We start from the raw sequence: 21,393 nt of genomic DNA on the forward strand, positions 1-21,393 counted from the left end.
ACTACTACACATCTAATTTCAGTGATTGATTACTATGATTAAGTGATAAGAGCTTTTTTCTAAACCTTTGACTTGAGTCTGTGGTAGAGTCCAGGAAGCCTAGTTTTTAATTGCTATGATATTGTAACTTAGTGGAATTAAAGGGGGCATTCAGCATTTTATTCATCTGAGACCATGTTGATCTACAACAATGGCTTTCTGACATGGAAGAATAAAGATAAAATTGATTATATGCATTTAGCATCCTTCTGAAAAATTGATTCAAAGTGGGTTTTTGCAATTCTCTACAAAACATTGGAGTAGAGATAATATGTTTTGAGATGATCAGGAATGGCTTTGGTTCACTCTCCTTCCAAGTAAATAAGAAGAAAAATGATGGATAGCCTCAAGTGTTTTCATATCTGAAATAAGACCATGCTGTTTCATCTCCTGCCACATCCTATTGATTTTGAATAATAGCCTTGTAACATTGACAGCATGAATATATTTAAATAAATAAATTCATTTTTTTTGCTCCCAAATGTCCCTTTGAACCCCAAAAGTCCTTATACTTGAAGAGGTTTAATGCAGAGTGGGCTGCTATGTGTTTTTCTGCCTTTGAAGGATGATTTACTTAAATACTTGAATCAGAATCTGCAGATTAGAATTCCAATCTACATGCATTTGTATTGCCTATATATAAATCTATAGGCAATACAAATGCATGCATCTTCTCTCTTTTGAATAGGATTGTATTTAAAATCTTTGAATTTCCAATATTCAAATTATAATAAATAGGTAAGAGGATTTAAATCCAGTTACTATACAACAGTTAATCTCTTCAGTGTTGTTCTAATGTATTCATTTTTTGTACTCTGTCTTTAGAGAGAGTAATAATATTCAAAACTTTTTTTTAAAGTACTGCATATATGTTATTTGCTACATTCAGCCTCCTAATTAGGAGTTTTCTCTAAGCTATAATAAAATTAATGGTAACCATTTACTTTTAACACAACTTTTCATTTAACATCCCAAAAAGCATGGAAAATGGGTATTAAACTATAAACATAAAACCTAACAAATTATTTTCCAAGGATACTTTTTTTTTTGTTCAAATGTAGTAACCTAGACAGTTTTACTGGCTAATAGTATATCGTCATGTTATTGTACATATATATAATCATGAATAGCAGTTTAAGAACAGTGAACCATATAGTTCACAGCTAGGAAATTGAACACAATAACTACCCATATTTGAAGTAAACAACCACTACGTAGATAAAATACAAAACTGCATATTTGTAAGCAACTTCTCTTCATGGTATTCTCTTGGTGGAACAAAATAATACATTTGCAACACCCTGTATGATACTTTGCATTACCATTACTTGAAAACATATTTCATCAAATGTTTCTTAGTAGCTCATTATTGGCTACAGGCTGTCAGATGTAGGGTAAAACAAGGGATATCCCTTAATATACAAGCTGGACGGGCAACCTAGAACTGAGTAAATCTAAAAGATAAAGGCCAATATATATGATCATGAATGTCTGGAGCTAGATATTAGTCATTCAGATTTCCTTTAGGTAACAGGCAGTCATTGTATAGTACGCAGAATAAAGTTCATAGAATGACCCAAGGTCAGGTGTGCATGAGAAACTGAGCGGTGGATATTTACCACTATTTCCCACAAAGTATGTTAAAATAACCTTAAGGTGGACACAAACAAAACCATGAAAGAAAGGTATTCTGATTTAAGCCATGCCTCTCGTAACTTAACCCTGGTAAGTCTAGCTTTGCAACAATATACAGCCTTTTATTGGAAGGTCACACTACACTAGACATTACATTCCCTTGACTATACTTCATAAATTGTTTGGAATAATGTTATGCAGATGGTAAATAAATTAGTTATACCAATCTGTATACTCAGCAATGGCTGGAGAACTAAATATTTTGTTAATATTGTGTGTAGCATGCTACGGGTGATGTGGCAGTCCTAAATCAGAGTTCCTGTGCTTGGTGGGCTTACATTGCTCTGCCGCATATCAGTACTTCAACTTAATTGCTATATTTTCTTTTTTTAACATCAGCATAACTTGCATTGACTTGACATTTTATCATTACATTATGGTCTGCTCATTTTCTACCCCCATTTCCCCCCACACACTTTTTTTCTTTTTGTTTTGTTCTTGAATTGTAGAGTCTCCGGGATATTATTTTGCCATTTAAGGACTCTCTTCCTTTGTCAGACTCAAGAGGTTTGTTTTGAGATAGTAAAGCCACCAAGTGTCATTAAAATAATAGGAAATTGGCCTTGTCACAAACTTGCTATAAGAATTTACATATGTTTAGATGGCCATAATAGACAGTGTTGTTCTTAATACATTTTTTTTACCCCTTACTTAAATAACTGGGTGGAGAATTCTAATCACGGTTGAGGTTTTTTCACAATTGTTCGTATTTTGTTAGTTATAATACTACTTTCATTATTATTACTTTGTGGGCGGAGGTTGTTGGTTTTTGCATATTCAGAATCAAGGGACTCTGTTTATCCTTTAATTTTGTGTACTTTTTTTTTTAAATCAGGATAAAAAAAACACCAACCTCTAAGTATGTACAGACAAAACCTAGATTTGTGCCTGTAAACAACCACTGTACCTGGTCTCTGCTTATCCTTAAGAGAGACTCAGTATCTCTGAATTTGTGTTTTTTGTCCTCCGTGTACTGGACATTTTTCTATTTGTGTGCTTCTCAGCTTTCAACATATATTTAAGTTTTTCCTTACATCATCTGCTTATTTGCAGTGTTGCCTGCCTTCCAGTTTTTCTTGCCTTTCTCAATGTCATTTTATTATTAATATATTTTCCTAGTGTTTCTTTTTTTGCAATGTAACTTCCATTATTGCTTGTCCATACGATGAGCTTCTGATATATTCTTTTGGCATGGGATCATATTTCTTGACTACGTGCTTCAACAGAAAAGCATTCAGACAACCAAGGAAGGAAAATGTAGGATACAGTAGTAAATAAGTTTCCTATGGTTTCCATCATATATGCCATGGGATAAATAGTCAGTCCTGAACATATCATGCAATTCAAATCTGAAAAACCATCTCTCTTAAAAATTAGTATCTAATCATTTAGATTAAATGATAAAACAGAATATTGTGATTGGAAACTAAACTGGGAGAAAGCCTCTTCGTAAAATTTCTTGCAAAGTAACACATTCATTTGTAAATGAATGTATCAAAAGACCATGAAAAAGATAAATTGAAACAATATGTTATGCTCGAGTTGTGTCACCATATCATATATTAGCCTTACCTGACAAGGTACTAATATAATACATAAAGAAATTACAATATGCTAGCATTTTTATGATAATGAGCTGTAGTAATAGGTTTAGCCAGTACAATGTCAGAAAAATTGCAGAGGTAATAAATTGGTGATGATTCATACTAGATATAAATGCAAAAATATTCTTGATAATATTTTTAAAGAACAAAATTGTTAAAGGAGGCTCATAGTTTTATAAAAGTTTCATTAAAACATGGAGTGTAGTAATAAACAAAAGATTAAGTCATTTGTTTTGTATAGGAAGTATTAATTCAGCAGAGAAGAAGGGGATTCCCATAACCATTCTCTTAGCTGATAATTTGAGGTGTGCTATTTGTTGTTTTTTAAAAAACAAAAACAAACTATTTCTGGATTTCAGCCTCTCCTCCAATCTTAGAAATTTTGTTGTGTATTTCTTCCAGTGGATACTTGAGGTGGTTTCAGACTAGTCCAGGAAGTTGTAGGTCTTAGCCACACCCGTTTGGTGGGTTTTTGTTAGTTTGTTTGTTTTTTGATTTTTTGTTGTTGTTGTTTTTTTTTTTTTTACCAGATTCTTTGCTGGTGGTGTTGCAAGCAGAGCAGCAATTCAGTACTTCCATCTTATCCATTGCAATTGTAGCATTTAAATCTGTTTTGGGGGCAGCAGCTAGCAAAATCATTCTTCTCTCCCCCAAAAGGGATCAGAGTTTCACTGGCATTCCTCCCCAGGTGGGCTTCTTTGTACTTGCTCTCTCAACTTTATTTTGGTGGAGCAGGCTAAATGAGGCAAGCAGAAAGCCAGGAAGTGTTTGTTCATTAAGGAGACACTTGCAGGGAATCTTTGTGACTTGCCTTTTCTTCCCAGGAGGAAGATCTGGGCTCTCTCAGGGTTGTGTTATGCCCTCTTCCAATTATTCTCTTTTCATCCTCCCTAAAGGTTATGCAGTAGTGGCATCCATGGCAAAGGGCATGATATTCCTACCAGGGGAATTGATCCCAAAATACACTTTACACAGAAAGAGGAACTTTGAAGCTTCTTCAGCAGCCTTTAGAGCGCTCATTGGCAAGTGCATTCTTTTCTAGGCCATAATGTCCAGTTGTGACAACCTAAAAAGCTGCCCCTCTCTCTCTCTCTCTCTCACACACACTCTCACACTCACACACACACACACACACACACACACACACAGAAGCACAACAAATTTAAGTCCATGAGAGAGAAAATATCTCTATGGTAGTCATCCACGGATTCTATGATGCTGCCAGTGAGAGCCATAGCAATTGAGTGGCCAGGCTCCAATTCTGGCTCAAAACCCTGTAAAATAATGACTTTTCAAAGAAAATCCTGAGTCCATACCCCAAAATACCGACTATGGATGGTAGTCCTTGAGATTGGGGGAACACTCCTAGGTCACTGCAATACACTATGCTGTTCATTGCTCTGTAAAATGGAGATACAAAACTTCTGTGAGGTAAATAGTAAGTATTAGCTAATGTTCATGAAGTGCATCACAGATTGTCAAGCACCTTAGAGCATCCCAGCTGGCTAGTGTGGCTTTGCTGAGCCCTTAATTCGGGTTCTACTAAAAAAGTCCACACAGGCCAGATATTCAAAACATTCCTTTTTGGTGTCCATTTTATTAAGTCCTGCACAAAGTCTTTCAGAACACATCTTAAACTTATGAAGTCTTCATCCCTGTTTCAGCTTGGCCCAGCCCCTCCTCCCTGAGGGTCTGTCCTCTCTTTAAAAGTTATTTTCTTTCACCCCAATCCCAGGCTGGGGACAGCTTCTCCTCCCAAGGGGGATCTGTCTTCCTGCTTTCTTAGCGGCACCTTTTGCCTGGAGTTTGGCCTTCTCCACGGGCCTTTCTTTCCCTTGCTGACTCTGGGCCCTGCAGGAACCTTCTTACTCCCTGAAATGTCTGTAGGCATCTGCTAACAACCTGCAGCTGTATCCCCTTTTATAAAGCCCAGATGCCTTCTCTTAAGCCCTACTGGGCAGCAGGTAATTAATCTATGTGCACCGGACCCCACCCACTCTTAGAGGAGCCAGTCACCCTGTGAGAGACATGAATAATGCAATGTAAACTCCAGTATTGTCATCTATCAATTTTGACTAACAGACCTGGCAAATAATCCTCTTTATTGTCTACCGGTTGTCTTTTTCCCTCCACAGCATATCATATCCAAATGTAGCAAATAACCTGATACACTGGCAAACTTGTAAGATCTTGTGAGCATGGAGTGAGCCGTGCCCCAATTCACAAACTTGTCTGGATATTGTTTTAACATTTTTTTAACTACAAACATTGGCCTTTTAGATTTTGTAGAAAGCTGCTGCTTTCTCCCAAATTTCAGGAGAAAACTTAGTGTAAACACGGGTGGGGGGAACTTTATAAGGCAAAGGTCTCTGCATTTGTTAAGTCTGTAGACTGATGATATTGATGAACAAAACCTGGGTACTAACTCTCCTTGTTGTCTTATCACAACCTCACTGTATCGTGTCTTTTTGGAGGATAGCAAATGTCTAACTCAGTTTATTTCTCTATCTTGTTTGTTATTGTACCATTGGTTTATAGAAGTTATTGTTTTAGAACAGTAATGAAAAATGTATTGATTAGGAAATTAGTGTAACCTTAAATTTGAACAAAAAGTTCCTAAACCTTAAGAGAATCATTTGATTCATAAAGTCATTATTATATTGATGCAAGGGCGGAGGCTAATTTTCTTAATTTATGTAGTATTTCAGTTACATTTTTTATTAAAGGAAATACTTCAAGTTGGGCTGGACAGTATCGAGCATTACAATATTTTTATTAATTGGCTTGGAAAATATCAACAATACTTTCTACTCCAAGACTGGGCTTCTTCACTCTCCCTTTAATTCTTAAATCACTTTAGTACAAATGACCTCTGCTCCAAGGATAAAGTGAAACAAGTTGTCTTTCAGGGGGGTGGTTAGTAGTATGTAGATTTAAAGTATCCACCAATTGTTAGCTTCTTTTTATTATAGTCGCTTTTCAAGAGGTATGAAGTTATTAATATTTAAGTAGGAGAGATTATAGCTGAAATATGATGTACAGACTTTCTTTATATGGGATAACTGTTAATGGCTTTTTATTTTACAGCAATCAGCAGGCATTTTTATTAGAGAATGTCCCATGCAACAATGCAAGCTGCAGGAGCGTACATCGTATGTTTAAAGTCTACTGGGAACTCTCTGATCTAAATCAAATCAAAGATGCTGTGGTGGCAACCTTCTTTGACATTTATGAAGATGTGAGTTCAGCACACTTCACTGTATTTCTGCTTTTAATTGCTATCTGCCCATTCCTATTTGAGCTTTCATTCTAAAGTACTACTACTTAGTATTTGACTAGGAAATCTAAAAAGCTAATGAGTTAATTAAAACAAGTCCTTTAAAGTTGAAGGGTAAGCAATAGAATTTATGAAAGAACAGCCTGATTGAAGTGATACAAATACCTTGAATAGATTCATGTTTGGCGTAAATTTTTTACATTTATACTAAAAAGGGGGCTCAGCAGCCCTTTGATATTCCTATCACTAGAGTAAAAAAAAAAAGGCTGTTCATTCTATGACTAATTAACCAAAATACCCAGAGATTTACAACTTCGTTGATTGAAAAATAATTTATTGCTGCATTAAGAGAATTTGGCAATTAATATTAAATCTTAGACCAAGTAAACTCATTGCAGCATTGTACCCCAACTACAACCACCAGAATTACTCTATCCAACCCCTAGTGACTGTTGTTTTAATCCTTCTGCATGCATTTCAAGAAGCACTCCAACCCCTATCTCGCAGGGACTCCTTTCCTCCCATTGACTATTACCTTTGACAAGCTCCAAATCCAGTCACCCAAACCATCATACTAAACTACCCCCTACATAAAACATACAATGATATAAAACACATGATCCCCATCTCAATGCCAGGCCTTCCCTAAATTCTACTTCCTGTCAGACTTCTAAACCTTCAGTTATCTCCATGCCCTGATTAACTCATGAGTCCCAAAACTAACCACAGGCTATCTTTTGGTATATTCTCCATCTGGCCCCTAAATAACTGCCCATTCCATCTTTCCTAGACCACAGACTTTCTTGGAAGTAAGATAGGATTCCAAGGGCTATAGGTGATTGTCAATTTCTGCTGTCCTCTAAGTTTTGGAAAATACTTTTATTTTACCTAATAATTTAGATTGAAATAAGTACTTTAAAATATCGTTGAGTGTAAAGCTGATAACTACTTAGCACAGCCATGTTTTATGTTAAGAATTAATAAAAGTGATATAATTCCCATTAAACATAACGAAGGATTCAATGGCATTGCACAGTACATGGCACTTTATACATAATATTGTCTGCTGACTAAAGCAGTGCAAAATTAGATAAGAAAATCCAAAACCTAACACAAATTTAGGTCAAACCTGAAACTTTAGCTCAGTTTGCAAACTTAGCAAGTACTGACCTGAGCCCAATTTCAGGTAATTAGGAGGTTTATTTGATTTTGATTGCAAAGCAATGAAAATCCAGCTGTTTCACATACAAATTTTGGTATTAAACTCCTAATGTTCAGTGTCACTTGTAATAAAAGATCTGATTTTTAAAAAGGTGTGTCCCTAATTACTTGGGGAATGGCCTGTTAGGTGCATAACTGGCCATTTGTGCATGAAGTACATGATTTGCATATGCAGTCAAAGTACCCGTTTTTGTGCTTTGTGAGAACTCATTTTTTAAAATCTTGGTTTCTGATATAAACTTCACAATCTGCCCTAAACAAGGTAATTTTTAATTTACCCTTATTTGGTGGATAGAGTAGTAAGAGGGAGTAAAACCCTTGTCCCTGTGTGGATTTATTAGGTCTCCCTACATCATGGCTCAGTCACAGGAGGAAAAGGTGGGGCTCTGTTTGATCTCCCCAGGGAGTAGGCAGAGTGTAGATCTCTCTCTCACCTCCATCTGCAGGTCAGCGGTGCAATAAGTTTCAGAGCTTTAGTAAGTTATTTCCCCCTTTCCCTGTCCCTGACCTCCCAAGGAAAGGTTGTGTGCAGGGAACATGGAAGTAACTGTAAAATTCCTTACCTGGTTTTCTCCTGGGGTGATGCGCTTTACACAGGGTTGAGCCTTAGACACAGTCAAGCCCTAGAAAACAAAATCTGTTTTTCAATCAGAGACACTTGTGTGTAAATTGTTGTCTGTAATTGATTAAAAAAAATTAAAGTGACACTTCCATTGTTACTGTATCTAAAACTTAAAAACTGACTTGTAGGTCTTGAATTCATGATTTCATAGGACATCATTTTTTAAATTAGATTTTTCTTAAAAAGCTATGTTCATAAATAACTCTTGACAAGTTCTGAATAAGTCCACATAATTGGAGGGCATTTTATCTCCTCAAGGCAGTTATGTCTGATTCCCAACTGTTACTCTTTGCTGTGTCCACAACATAGATGAAAATGGTTTTCAAATGGTTTTTGTATCTTTATCTTCCTTTTCTTTTTAAGTAACTCTCTTGGGGATATTTAGTTACATTAATATATACAAAAATGAAACAACAAATTATGCAAGAAAATCATGGAAGGAAACCAAAGCAGATTTCAAAGCTATTTGGATATCTGGTAATTTGGCTCCACAGCAGTCACTGAGCCAATACACCTTTCAGACAAGATCCGCTGGGGTAAAACTATATGTTATGGTTTTGAGTCATTCTGATCTCCAATTTCACTCCTTAGAGAGCTTTGAGCTGAAGGTGTAGAGATCACCGTCCCTTGTTCAAGTCAAGTGTCAGCTGCTGGTAATTCACCCAGCCAGCCTCTCAACTCAAAAGTAAAATTGTCCTCTGTAGGGTTGACATGGTGACATAGTGTTTGGTGCTTATAGACAGAGCAGTTTCATGAGTATCTGATCAGCACCTGTGCTTTGAAAGTTGCATAGGTAGTAAACCAGTTAAATTAATTCCCCACACAAAATTGTGTGTTTTTATTTTTTCTTTAATTTTTGATGTGTCCTTGCAAAGATTAGTTTAACAAAAACATTACTAGAATCAGGTATTCTTCAGGTAGATATGTTTTCAAGCTAAACTGATTGTGTCAGCTGTAAAAAATAAATAAAATCCTTGGTTACATGTTGGTTTATATATAGCAGATATTTAAAAACTCAACATTTGCCAACTGATACTATAGTTATTCCAGGTATTTCAGATATTTTTTAATAGTAACCACTTTATATGCAAATAGTTAAAACACCTCAACTTAAGTTGAGAACAGAGTTTGCTCATACGCAAACAGAATTTGGAAAAATGTCCCTTTGCTGTTCTACAACTATTGGGCTCCAGAGGGAGTCATTTTCAGCTGTCCAAGGTGCACATGGCTTTGAGGAATGGGTATGTCAAGGGGGAAAGTTGTTCAGAACTGTAAAAGGGGTTTTATGATCTCATTTGCCCCTCTCCTCTGACTTGGGATGAGAGGTTGGAGAAGAAAACTGATTCTATTATGTTACATGTAATTATTTAATCTAGATGATTTAGAATCTTAATATGAAATCAAAGTTGTTTGATGTCTTATAAATCTCACGAAGCACATAAATTGAGAAATACTTTCTCTCTTCATGAGGATTTATGCTTACTGTATTTAGATGTTATTTAGCTTGCTAGTTTATTCTAATCTTTTGATCTTTTCCTCCCAGGGAATCTTGGATATCATTGTACTAAGCAAAGGCTATTTCAACAGTGAATTTGCCATCCACACATTAAAGAATAACTTTGAAGCAGATGCTTATTTTGTTAAAGTTATTGGTAAGTGATCACCATAAAATGATATAAAAATGGAAGTATTCATGAAAGCAGTGTGAATACTTTAACTATTATACTAAATGTGATAATGCAAGAAAAGAAAAGCATAGTTGTATTAGTGTATCAAAAGTACTGTATATACTCGTTCATCAGCTGAATTTTTTTAGTAAAAAAGGGAAGTACCAAAGAAGGGGGTCGGCTTATGAACGGGTATAAAGAGGGAGAGGTGGAATACAACCCCTCCCCGCAACAGAGGGAGCAAGGAGAGGCAATACAGCCAGCAGAGCCAGAAGGGAAGAGGTGGGGCCAGAGTCTCTGCGCTTCTGGCCACGCTGCTCTCCCCCCAGCCTCTGAAGCAGCTGTAATTTCGGGGCCGGCACCACCCGGCCTCCTGGAACACGCTGCAGCTATGCCACCTGGCCCAGCCCGCTGGAACATGCTGTGGCCTCACCGCCCAGTCTGACCCGCAGGAGCAGGCTGCGGCCGCACTGCCCAGCCTGCCGGAGCAGCTCCAGCCAGGCCAGAGACATCCTCCCCTGGCCCTTCCCAGATAAGGTGGGAAGGGATATGGGGAGAGTGTGGGGGTCCCGGGCTAGGGGTGGGGTCACGTGGGGGGTGGTCACAGGGGTTACTCCCCTGACCCCCAGCTTCTTCCCCCTCCCCCCCCAAAAAAAATTTCCCCTCCAGTTGCTGCTCCGGCCTGTCAGGGTAAGCAGCTGGCGCGCCGGGACACTTTGTTTACTTAGGTTTACCTCCGTGCCTGCAGACGCTCAAGGTAAACAGACCATCTCGGCCCACCAGCAGCTTATCCTGATGGCCCGGGAGCCAAAGTTTGCTGACCCCTGAATTATAGAGAGTCAGCGTATGAACGGGTCATACAAATGTTCTATTTTTACTTATCCATCTTGTGGGAGTTGGCTTATAAATGAACCGGCTTATGATCGAGTATATACGGTAAGTCTTAAAAATGGAGGGGGCTATTGCAGATGAAGAATTCTAAATATTATACAAAACTCTGACAGGTTATTTATCCTTTTTATCCTGTTTTTCTATTTTAATTAATTCTATTATCTGCATTTAAAAGGACACTATCAAGTATTTTAAACACAAATTTTGACCAATTGTATCTTAAAATAAAATTTGCAATACACTCCAAGTCAGACAGTCTTCTCAGTGGGGCATTCCCCATGTCCATGGCATGTCAAATCTTCACTCTGAGCCTGTGCTTAGGGTTGCCCCTTAGAAGGAACTCTCCAGAATTCTCTTGCTCCAAGTGGCACACGCAGCAGACTCCACCTTTTCCTTTATAGCAGAATTTTCACAGAACTTTTAAGATTCTTAATTAATTTTTTCTGCTTCTTCATCAGCTTCAAAAGTTTTTTCAGAACTGCTAAACTCAAAAACTTTTGACTTTCTAAGGAGAATTTGAAGGACAGCATTGCTTGTTTCTTCCTTTTCCCCACTCAAAAATTGCAGTCCGAGACAGCAGGCTGCAGGAACTCAACTCCCAGCTGGATTATGGGCAAGGTCCATACCAGGACAATTGAGCAAGCTGAAGTTAAACTTGACTCCCACCAGCACATGAGCAAGGTCCATGCAGAGACAATTGAGCAGGCTGCAGCAAAATTGGGCCCCCAGCTGGCCTGTGGGTATGGTCCACACTGAGACAGCTGAAGAGGCTGTAGAGAAACTGGTTCCCAGTGATCATAAAGGTGAAGTCTGTGCTGAGACAGTTGAGCAGGCACTTGGAAGCTTCCCTCACTGACACCAGGCCAAAATCGGTGATTTGTGAAACCCAAAAACAAGAGAAGTTTTTGGTTTTGGATGGTTTTCCAGAGAAACTTGTATACGTCATCCTCAGCCCTGAGAGTATTGCCTGCAGTTCTTATTGTGGAAGTCTGTTCTCCACTGGGAATCCACTGTGAGTTGATGCACAAAAATCACAAAAGAAACAAAAACCCACCTATGGAAAATCTACTTGAAACTAGATTTCCCTAGCAGCTTGTCTAGAACTGATGCTTCACCTGATTCTGATTTGCTGTACATTCTAAACTTCCAAAGACATGTCTGGAGAACTACTAAGGGTCCATCTAAACAAGCTGGAATTGCAGGTTAAACATTGATATCTTTAGAAGTATTTTGTTGGTAAGCTCTTTGGGAAGCAGAGAGACATAGCAGTTGCTAAGGCTGTAAACGCAGGAATATGGCATTTCCTCCTTCCAGCTTGTCGTGTTTGAAGCTGCTGCTTTTCCAGGTTCCAGCATAGAGATTACACATTAGGAGTGGGCCATTGTTGCCGTTCTTAAGAATTGGAAAACCAAGGCTGGGATTATCTGGAAAATCAGCCAACACCAAAAGCTTCTTTTGTTTTGGGGTTTCCCAAATCTGGGCAGATTTTCCCTTCCATTCCATGTGGGGTGCTTCAGACTGTGCCCTCATCTGGGATTGAGCCACCTCATAAAAAAGGGTATGCAACATGAGAAAGAGACACTCAAAAGCAGAGGCTTGGTCCAGTTATCTCAGAAGTGTTTTCATTATACTTTTCCCTCAATAGCTCCTAAAGGTGGTAAAGATTGTGACAGAACAGGCCACAGTGATTATAATCCCCTTCTCATTAACCTTCAGGTGTCAGTTCTGAGACCTGATTCAGATGCAACTGGAACAAACACACTTTTGAACTCCCAGTAGCCCATGGTTCATATTTGTGTGAGGCAATTAACATCATCTCTCTCTCCTAACCAACAGCAGTCCAGTTTTCAAGTCACTTAGCTGCACAGAAACAGCAGAACAGAAAAAAAACAAATGAAAGCGGTTATTTAGTGAATTAAGTTGTTATAGTTGCTCTTCCACAACACTTTACATTCAAGGATCCTAAAATGTTTTCTAAACTTTACTAAATCCAGCCTCACTCCCCTGTGTGAGGGAGGCAAGTACTATTTTTAAACAGATGGTAAAATGAAGCACAGAGGTTAAGTAACTTGCCAACTAGTAGTCTTATACTGACTAGTAGTCTTATACTGACTACTAGACCATACTACTTTCCTCATTATAGAAAATAGCTAGTTAGACTCCATAAGCAAGATAGAGAAAATTCTGTCTAAACTGTGACTTTTCATTTTTGGCCCCTCTGTCAGACAGTCTTCACAGTGGGGCATTCTCTATTTTCATGACAAATAGAGGCCAGCCAGATGTCATAGGCTTAGGACCACCACTCAGCAAGAAGTCTCCAGAATGATAGCTTCTAAAGATGAAAAAAGTAAAAAGCTCTATTCAGTTAGAACCATATACAGCAAAGCCTTCAAATGAAATTTAGGTATTTCCTGTAGGAGTTCCCTTTCAACTACTTAACAAATAAGCAAAAGTCCTTAAAAAAAAAAAATCTGGATATATTGCGATCCTCTGAGGAGGGGTCAGACTGTCTAACAGGAAGGATCCTAGAATGTGAATTCACAAGTAAAAGAATTTTTCCCCCTCTTAGTCCCCTCCACATCAGACAGCCTTCACAGTATGAAATAGAAAGTAATAAGTCATCCCGAGGGAAGGAGGGAGGAGGATTCCATTGACCCATGTAGAATTCAAAGGGAACTAAAGGGTTACATGGGCAACCTGTTCCATAACACCTTTCTATCAAACACTGCATCAGCAGGGATGAAGATGTCAACTCTACAGTTTTAGAGGAAGTATGAATGTAAGACCCTATAGGAGCCTTACAGACTTTCTCATAAAATGTGTGATCTCTCCACCCACAAAATCACTGCTGTTCTAACAGAGTGCATAGTAATGAGAGAAGTTGTACCTGAGGCTTTAAGTGCCTCTACTATATACATCTTTATTCATTATTAGGTGTTGTTCACATCTAACTTGTGTTTCTGCTCCCTTACAATGCTTGGATTCAACCAGAAGGGCAACAATACTACTTTCTGTTTTATGAGAGATTGTGGTGACCTTGGGGATGGGGGCCTGGATAGTTTGCACAACTAGAACGTGTAACTGAGGTTTCATTGAGAGCATGCCAAGCCTCAAAACTCCCTTGGATCAGGAGATTCAGAGTAGACAAGATACTTTCAGAGAGAAGAGGAAGAGAGACCAGCCATGAAGCTGAAAGTTGTTTTTTATTAAAACTTGTAGAACGCAGATCAAGATCATCACACACAAATATTTCCACAAAGCTGACAAGAAAGGTAGTCCTCAAGGATCTGTTATCTGAAGGCAGTGAAAGATTCTTATGGGTTTCTTAGAGTGTAATGTTCTGCAGTGGCTGACTTCTCTTTCCAGCCTTGAGCCCCCTACTCAGGCCATCTTGTAAAAACACTAGGATGTCCTTTGTTACAGCTGACTTTGCCCCGATGTGTCCCCCTTGTAACACCAACATCTAAGCCTTAAGTAATACACAGACATTCCTTAATGTCCTCTGACATCCTAGGAGGGTGGTTATCACTTTCCAGAAGACAGCACTAACAGTAGCTCATGGTTCATATTTGTGTGAGGCAATTAACATCATTAATGTAGCATCATTTTAGAGAAATACATCAATACCATTTGCTGCTTCTGAGCACACATGCTATGCGAACAGTACCAGTGTACATTCGCTCAATAAAGTAGAGCGCACACTCAGGATCTTCACACATGAAGATGAGGAAATTGATCTCAGTCTCTTAAGAACAGAATTCATGATGCTTGCAGAAAGTTACTTACAGGGTAACATTAAAAAAAAATTAAAACTGAGATCTGAAATCATTACCAGAGTATATGTGGACTGAAAGTTTACAAATAAAGTAAACATATTTTAAAACAAATTATTCGAAAATTATTCTTCTCTTATATGCAAAAACATAAATTAGAGTTCTATGTTTCCCCTAGTATAGTTAATTTCCTTAACATCTAAAACAGTGTAAAGAGTAGCAAAAACCCCTGCACTTGGATATTGGATGTGGAATAGTTCTACCTTTAACAGGTAATGATGGATTTCAGAGACTGTAGAGTAATCCAAAAATAATTTGATCAAGATGGCATATGTTTTTGGTGTTGGTCCTAAGAAATCATTTTCTTTTGTGTCAGTTTTTAAAACAAATTTGGAATGTTAGACTGTAGTATAGAGAGAGGCCTTTCTATTTTTTTTATTATTATTATTTTATTTTTGTGAGGGAACCATTCATTAGGCAACAGTGTAATTATCTTACCCTATTCAGTATATTATGTGAGGTGATAGGTGAGGCCAGTGCCATCAGTATACAGATGACATATAGCTTTATGACTGTCATTCAGCTTAGATATGTCTTTTCTAGTGCCTGGCAATGGCTAGGGCTGGGAAGAGGGTTAGCTGGTTAATCACAGTTTAGAGAAGGGTATGGTTAGGTTTGTTGGGTGAGAGAAAGAACAAGAAGAAATGATAGTGATGCTTGATTTGAGGGAGAGTACCTGTCATTTGTCACTCAGATTCACAGTTTCTGGAGGCTCTTGTATCCATACCATTGAGTGACATAGCTATGCCAAGCTAACCCTCAGGTCAACAGAAGAAACTACTGTAACTCAGGGAGTTGGTTTTTCTACAGCAACAGAAAAACCTGTTCCGCTAGGCTACACATACATGATATGATAGCATATATATATATAACTGTGTAACTACCTAATATAGTGTAGTAGATTAATTAATGTTGTTTCCACCATTATTATCTCTTCCTCATTCATGTCATCATATCTCCTCGGCTCTCTCTCTCTCTCTTCAAAAAGAAAAAACTGACAACAACTGCTGTTTCTGCTTTTTAGTTGATGACACCCCATTAGAGAGAATGCTTGATGGAGATCAGTTATCATGCTATAGCAGTAACTTAATTTACATCAGTGCACCTAGTTAAACACTGCACAACAAATTAGTTTAACTTTGTGAAAAAGTATTTCATTCAATGTAGTATATAATTGTTTTTACACAACAATTTTACTTCCCCCAGATTCCAGCTATGCAAAAATGTAAATTAAATAGTGCTTTTAAGGATGTACTGGGAAGTAGAAATTTTAAGTTAATGATACACCCTGTAAAAAGCATATTTTTCTTTTAAAGTGGTGTGTGTTTTACATCTTAAATTGCAAACCTACTGAGCAATTTTGTAGAGTCAGAATTTATCTGAAAGATGCACAGATTTGGCACCAGGTTATTAGAGTATCGTTATTTAATCAGAGTGTTTTACATGGTTGAACCAGCCTTAAGTCTTGGCACAAGGATAAAGTATGCTCAGGAACAGATGTTGTAAGAGGTATTAAGGAGCAAAGAAAATAAAAAGTGAATGAGATATTAATTTGAGTCTGCTGATGAAAGTCTTGACTTCTTTTTCATAGTCTGCAAGATATTTCCTCAAGCATGTGTCTCCCCAAGCTGTTACTAAGAGAGATGTAATATTGACTTTACAGCACTGTTTAAAGGGGCAACTTAAAAATTACACTTCTGTTCAAGTAACACTGAATGCTACTATAAATTAAAGAGATTAGGATGGCAGTTTTTTTTTATTAAGTTTATTTACTATGCACACCTTGATAGCACTTTGTATAGTCAGTTTCACTGTTTTGCCGGAGTGTTCAGTCAGTTCCTCATTTGTCTAGGTCTTTCACTCAGCAACAGGGAAGAAAGAAATATCTTGAAGGAAAACATTACTGTAAAACCACAAAAATTGGCAGGATGTCAGAAGTAGGTTTGTTTTCAAACTCCTGTTCACTTTGTTTTTTTTAATTGAGTTCATTTCAAGTTGGCAAACTTAGAAAAAAGTTTCAAAATTACTGAGAGTAATCTGACGTCACTATCTGGCACTAATGTGAGGCAAAGACCTGTGATTTTGAACACCGTATTTCAAAAACTAACAGTTTGTCTTAAAATGAGGTGGGGGAAAAGAAATGCAAAGTTAAGACAGAAACTCTAGTCTACAGTGTTGTGCTGAAAGATTGTAGTGCCCAGGGTATGGTGATTAATTTTGTTGAAATTTGGACAGTATTTAAAAGAAAGTGGAGGCGGGATACAAGACTAGCTTAGAGTCTAAGGTCCAAGAGATAAATATATTTCACTGCTCTGAATATACATTCATAGTAGTAAATATTTTATATTAGGGATGCATAGTACTGTAAAAATATAAGGGGAAGATAGTAGAAAAAAAATCTGTATTGAGCACTGCATTAGCTAAGTTTAATGGAATGATAACTTTTTAAAACCCCACATGTGCTCTGTGCTTTACCTCTGCATTAGTCTTTACACTGGGAGTTCAAGTTTGGGAAGGATTCTCCCAGCAGCACAAACTGAAGAAGAGAGTCATAAGACTGCATTCCAAGGACCCTTTCACAAGCCCTGGTGAAGGGAGCATCCTGGTTGTGGGGCTGGGAACAGGAAAGGCAGTCAGGGACTAAGGGTACGTCTACACTACAAAATTAGGTCGAATTTATATAAGTCAGTTTTTTAGAAATCGTTTTTATACAGTCGATTGTGCATGTCCCCACACAAAATGCTCTAAGTGCATTAAGTCAGTGGACTGCGTCCACAGTACCGAGGCTGGCATCGACTTCCGGAGCGTTGAACTGTGGGTAGCTATCCCTCAGTTCCTGCAGTCTCTGCTGCCCATTGGAATTCTGGGTTGAGATCCCAATGCCTGATAAATGTAAAGACTAATGTCGCGGGTGGTTCTGGGTACATGTCGTCACGCCCCCCTCTCCCTCCCTCCCTTCATGAAAGCAATGGCAGACAATGGTTTCGCGCCTTTTTTCCTGGGTTACCTGAGCAGAAGCCATACCACGGCAAGCATGGAGCCCTCTCAGTTCACCGTCACCGTACGTCTCCTGGGTGCTGGCAGACGTGGGACTGCATTGCTACACAGCAGCAGCTTATTCCTTTTTGGCAGCAGACAGTGCATTACGATTGGTAGCCATCGTTGTCATACTCCTGGGTTCTCTTTTAGCCGATCTTGGTGAAGTCGGTATGGGGCGCCTGGGCAGACATGAGAGTGACTCAGCCAGGTGATTCCCATTTTCTGACAAGCACCCAGGAGATGACGATGGCTAGCAGTCGTACTGCACCATCTGCTGCCAGCCTAAGATGTAAAAGATAGATGGAGTGGATCAAAACAAGAAATTGACCCGATTTGTTTTGTGAAATCAGTGGCCTACTAAACCCAGGGTTTTGAGTTCAATCCTTGAAGGGGCCATTCTATGTGACAGTTGTTTGTGTTTCCCCTTGATGCAAAGCCACCCCTTTTGTTGATTTTAATTCCCAGTAAGACATGTCATCAGTCGCCCCTCCCTCCGTCAGGGCAACAGCAGGCAATTGTTTTGCACCTTTTTTCAGCGCAGAACCATAAGCTGCAAAAGCAAAACCAGGCGAGGAGGCGACGGCAGCACGGTGACGAGAGTGATGAAGACATAGACATGGACCTAGACGTCTCACAAAGTACGGGCCGGGCAATGTGCCACGACAGTGTGCACATCATGCTGATGAGCTCTGCATGATCTACATGGTCATCTGTGCTGATCAGCTCACCACGCTGGCCAAACAGGAAATGAAATTCAAAAGTTTGTGGGCCTTTTCCTGTCTACCTGGCCAGTGCATCTGAGTTGAGAGCACTGTCCAGAGCGGTCGCAATGGAGCACTCTGGGATAACTCTCGGAGGCCAATACTGTCGAATTGCGTCCACACTACCCCAAATTCGACCCAGCCAGGCCGATTTCATCGCTAATCCCCTCGTCGGAGGTGGAGTAAAGAAATTGATTTTAAAGAGCCCTTTAAGTCTAACAAAAGGGCTTCGTCGTATGGACGAGTCCAGGGTTAAATCGAGGTAACGCTGCTAATTTCGACCGAAAATCATAGTGTAGACCAGGCCTAAGCCTCACCATATGCAGCACTGCTGTAATTTAGGCCACCAAATGACAGGACAAAGGAGGAGGAGATATTTGGTCTTCTCCAATCAGAATGATCCATTGTGTGCTTTTTTTTATTTGCACTAGATGATGTGACAGAACACATCTGATTATGCATCAGACAGCTTTCATGTCCTCCCTTTAGTTAATTATAACTAAACATTTAAGTGACAACACTTATTTAATCTAGTAAGATTTAAACATAATCAGAACTGTCACATACATTATGCATTACGTGCAACTATATACATTTGTCAATAACAGTAATTTCTAACTGATGGGATAAATGATTGTTAGGAATTTGTTTAATAGATATATTATAATTTTTCACAAATATAAACAGTTTTATTACTACCTTGAAGTTTACTGATTCCCTTTTTTAATCTGATTTTTTAAAAAGTAAGTACATTGTAGGAGTAGTCATACACTTGAAATGAAGGCTAATGAGCAAAGTATACAATGCAACTATTTTTAGCATACATTTTAATTTGTTTGCATTTTTCTTAAGTGGCAAATCTATCTTTGGTTAGTATAATAAGTGTGATAGAGCAGTGATTAGCTCATTACCTTCTGCAAAATGGCATAATTTAAATGGATCAATAGTCTTTTTAAATGTTAATGTAAGTTATGCAACAGCAGTTTATTCTCTTCATGAACTATTTTTACAAGAGAGGCAAGCTAAGTATACCTATATAGAGGGGCTTGAATTGATGCTGTACACTAATAGATTCAGAGAGAGGTAATGCTTACTGTAAAATTGTTTGACAATATAATAACTATAAACCCCACTTCTGTTTTTCCACAGTTCTTAGTGGCCTCTGTTCTAACGATTGTCCTAGTAAAATAACAGTAAGTATAATTATTTACATTGTTAATGAAATTAATATCTAGAGGGCCCAGTCTGAATGTGGCCCCTTTGTCCTGATTGCAGTACAAACATACAAGAAACAGCCACAGCTTGGAAGAATTTACAGTCTAACTTAAGATACAGAGCAACAAGTGGATGTAACTGACTGAGGGAATGGGAGCGGAAGAGTAGGAGTAACATTAACAAGTACATCTGGTTCCCAAGACTGATTACATCCAAAATCTGCAGACTTTTTACAAAAGACAATAAACAATTCCTATCAGTAATCACTAATAGCCACCCACCTAGCTCTTATTAGTTGGCAGTTTTCCATATTCACAGTACAAGTGGGTCTGGAAGAGGAGCTTGAAGAAAGTAAAATTAAGGTTTTTTTGTTTTTTGTTTTAAATAATTCAGGTTTAAATAATGTATAAGAATTTCATTTTGACAAGACATTGATTATACTGGTGTATTTAGGAGTCAAGAAATTGCTTTATATGGAACCAACTTTCCACTCAGATCTATTTACTTATTTAGGAGACATTTTGTGATATGAAATAACAAACCATGCTCACAATATTAAAAAGTCAGCTGAAGGAATTAAAAAAGGGGATCATTTCAGAAATGAACATTAATAAACAGATGTTGGGGAAAGTTTATTATTCACTGCCACTGTTATGGGGACTGCTATACTCACAGCTCAGCGGTATCCTCCTTGTGGCTCATCCAGGGAATTTGCTCTTTCACGTGGTCTGACGCCCCTTCCTGTGGTTATGCAGTCTGTCATTCCCCTCAGCTACTCCATGGCCTCTCATGTGCGAGGAGCGGCAGCACTGTCCTCTTCATAGCTTAGCCCTCTGGCTAAGTCACATTAAAGTTATTCCCCCTTCTGGGAGATCACAAATCCTTTGAAGTAAACGGTCCCAGGCAGTCTGCTTCCCACCGGATGGTCTGTGCCACTCCTCCAGTGGCTGGTAGGGGAACCTGGCCCATCCTCTACACCAGATTCTAGTTCAGAAACTTTCAGCCAAGCAGCTCTGGGCTTTTACTCTCCCAGACCTTACTGCTCCCTTCCTGGACTGTTTCCCACTCTGTCCTGGCAGCTTCATGCTCTTCCCCCACGTATCATGGAGTGTCACTGCAGGTTTCTTCCCCCAGCCTGCCAACTTCCTCTCTTTTAGATCCTGCCCAGCTCCTCCCTGCCCCAGCTGGACTTCATCTGCAGTTAGGCCCTACCACTTCCTAGGTTTCTTCCAGCTGCAGCCTAAAGTTAATGGGCCTAATTTACCCCTGCAGAGCTTGTGTGGGGTAGATGCCCCATTGCAGCCACTTAAATAACACTGAATGTAAATATAATTCCCCTACAAAAAAGTATTAGGAGCTGTTTGTTATAGTATAAGTAACCTTTTATGACAATATCAACATGAAACTCACCTTATACTTTCAGCTCTCATATCTGCGTCAAGGTTTTCCTTAATGTGTCTACTTCTCCTCACACCCATACTGTTCATAAGTGTTCCTCTGGTTTTGGTCACCTCCTTCTTCTTCTGTGC

General features: G+C 38.6%; 1 protein-coding gene across 1 annotated transcript in view; it reads left to right on the plus strand.

Annotated features, from left to right (window-relative positions):
* ITFG1 (integrin alpha FG-GAP repeat containing 1) overlaps positions 1–21,393 on the plus strand; it is a 198,166-nt gene that overhangs the window by 120,267 nt on the left and 56,506 nt on the right. Inside the window, exons 11-13 of the mRNA XM_039503755.1 lie at positions 6,426–6,576; positions 10,002–10,110; positions 19,799–19,842. Of these exons, the coding sequence (XP_039359689.1) occupies positions 6,426–6,576; positions 10,002–10,110; positions 19,799–19,842 (304 nt within the window). The remainder of the gene's footprint in view (positions 1–6,425; positions 6,577–10,001; positions 10,111–19,798; positions 19,843–21,393) is intronic.

Source organism: Mauremys reevesii, linkage group 16 (genome assembly GCF_016161935.1).
Source record: "Mauremys reevesii isolate NIE-2019 linkage group 16, ASM1616193v1, whole genome shotgun sequence".
NCBI classification, from domain to species: domain Eukaryota; kingdom Metazoa; phylum Chordata; order Testudines; family Geoemydidae; genus Mauremys; species Mauremys reevesii.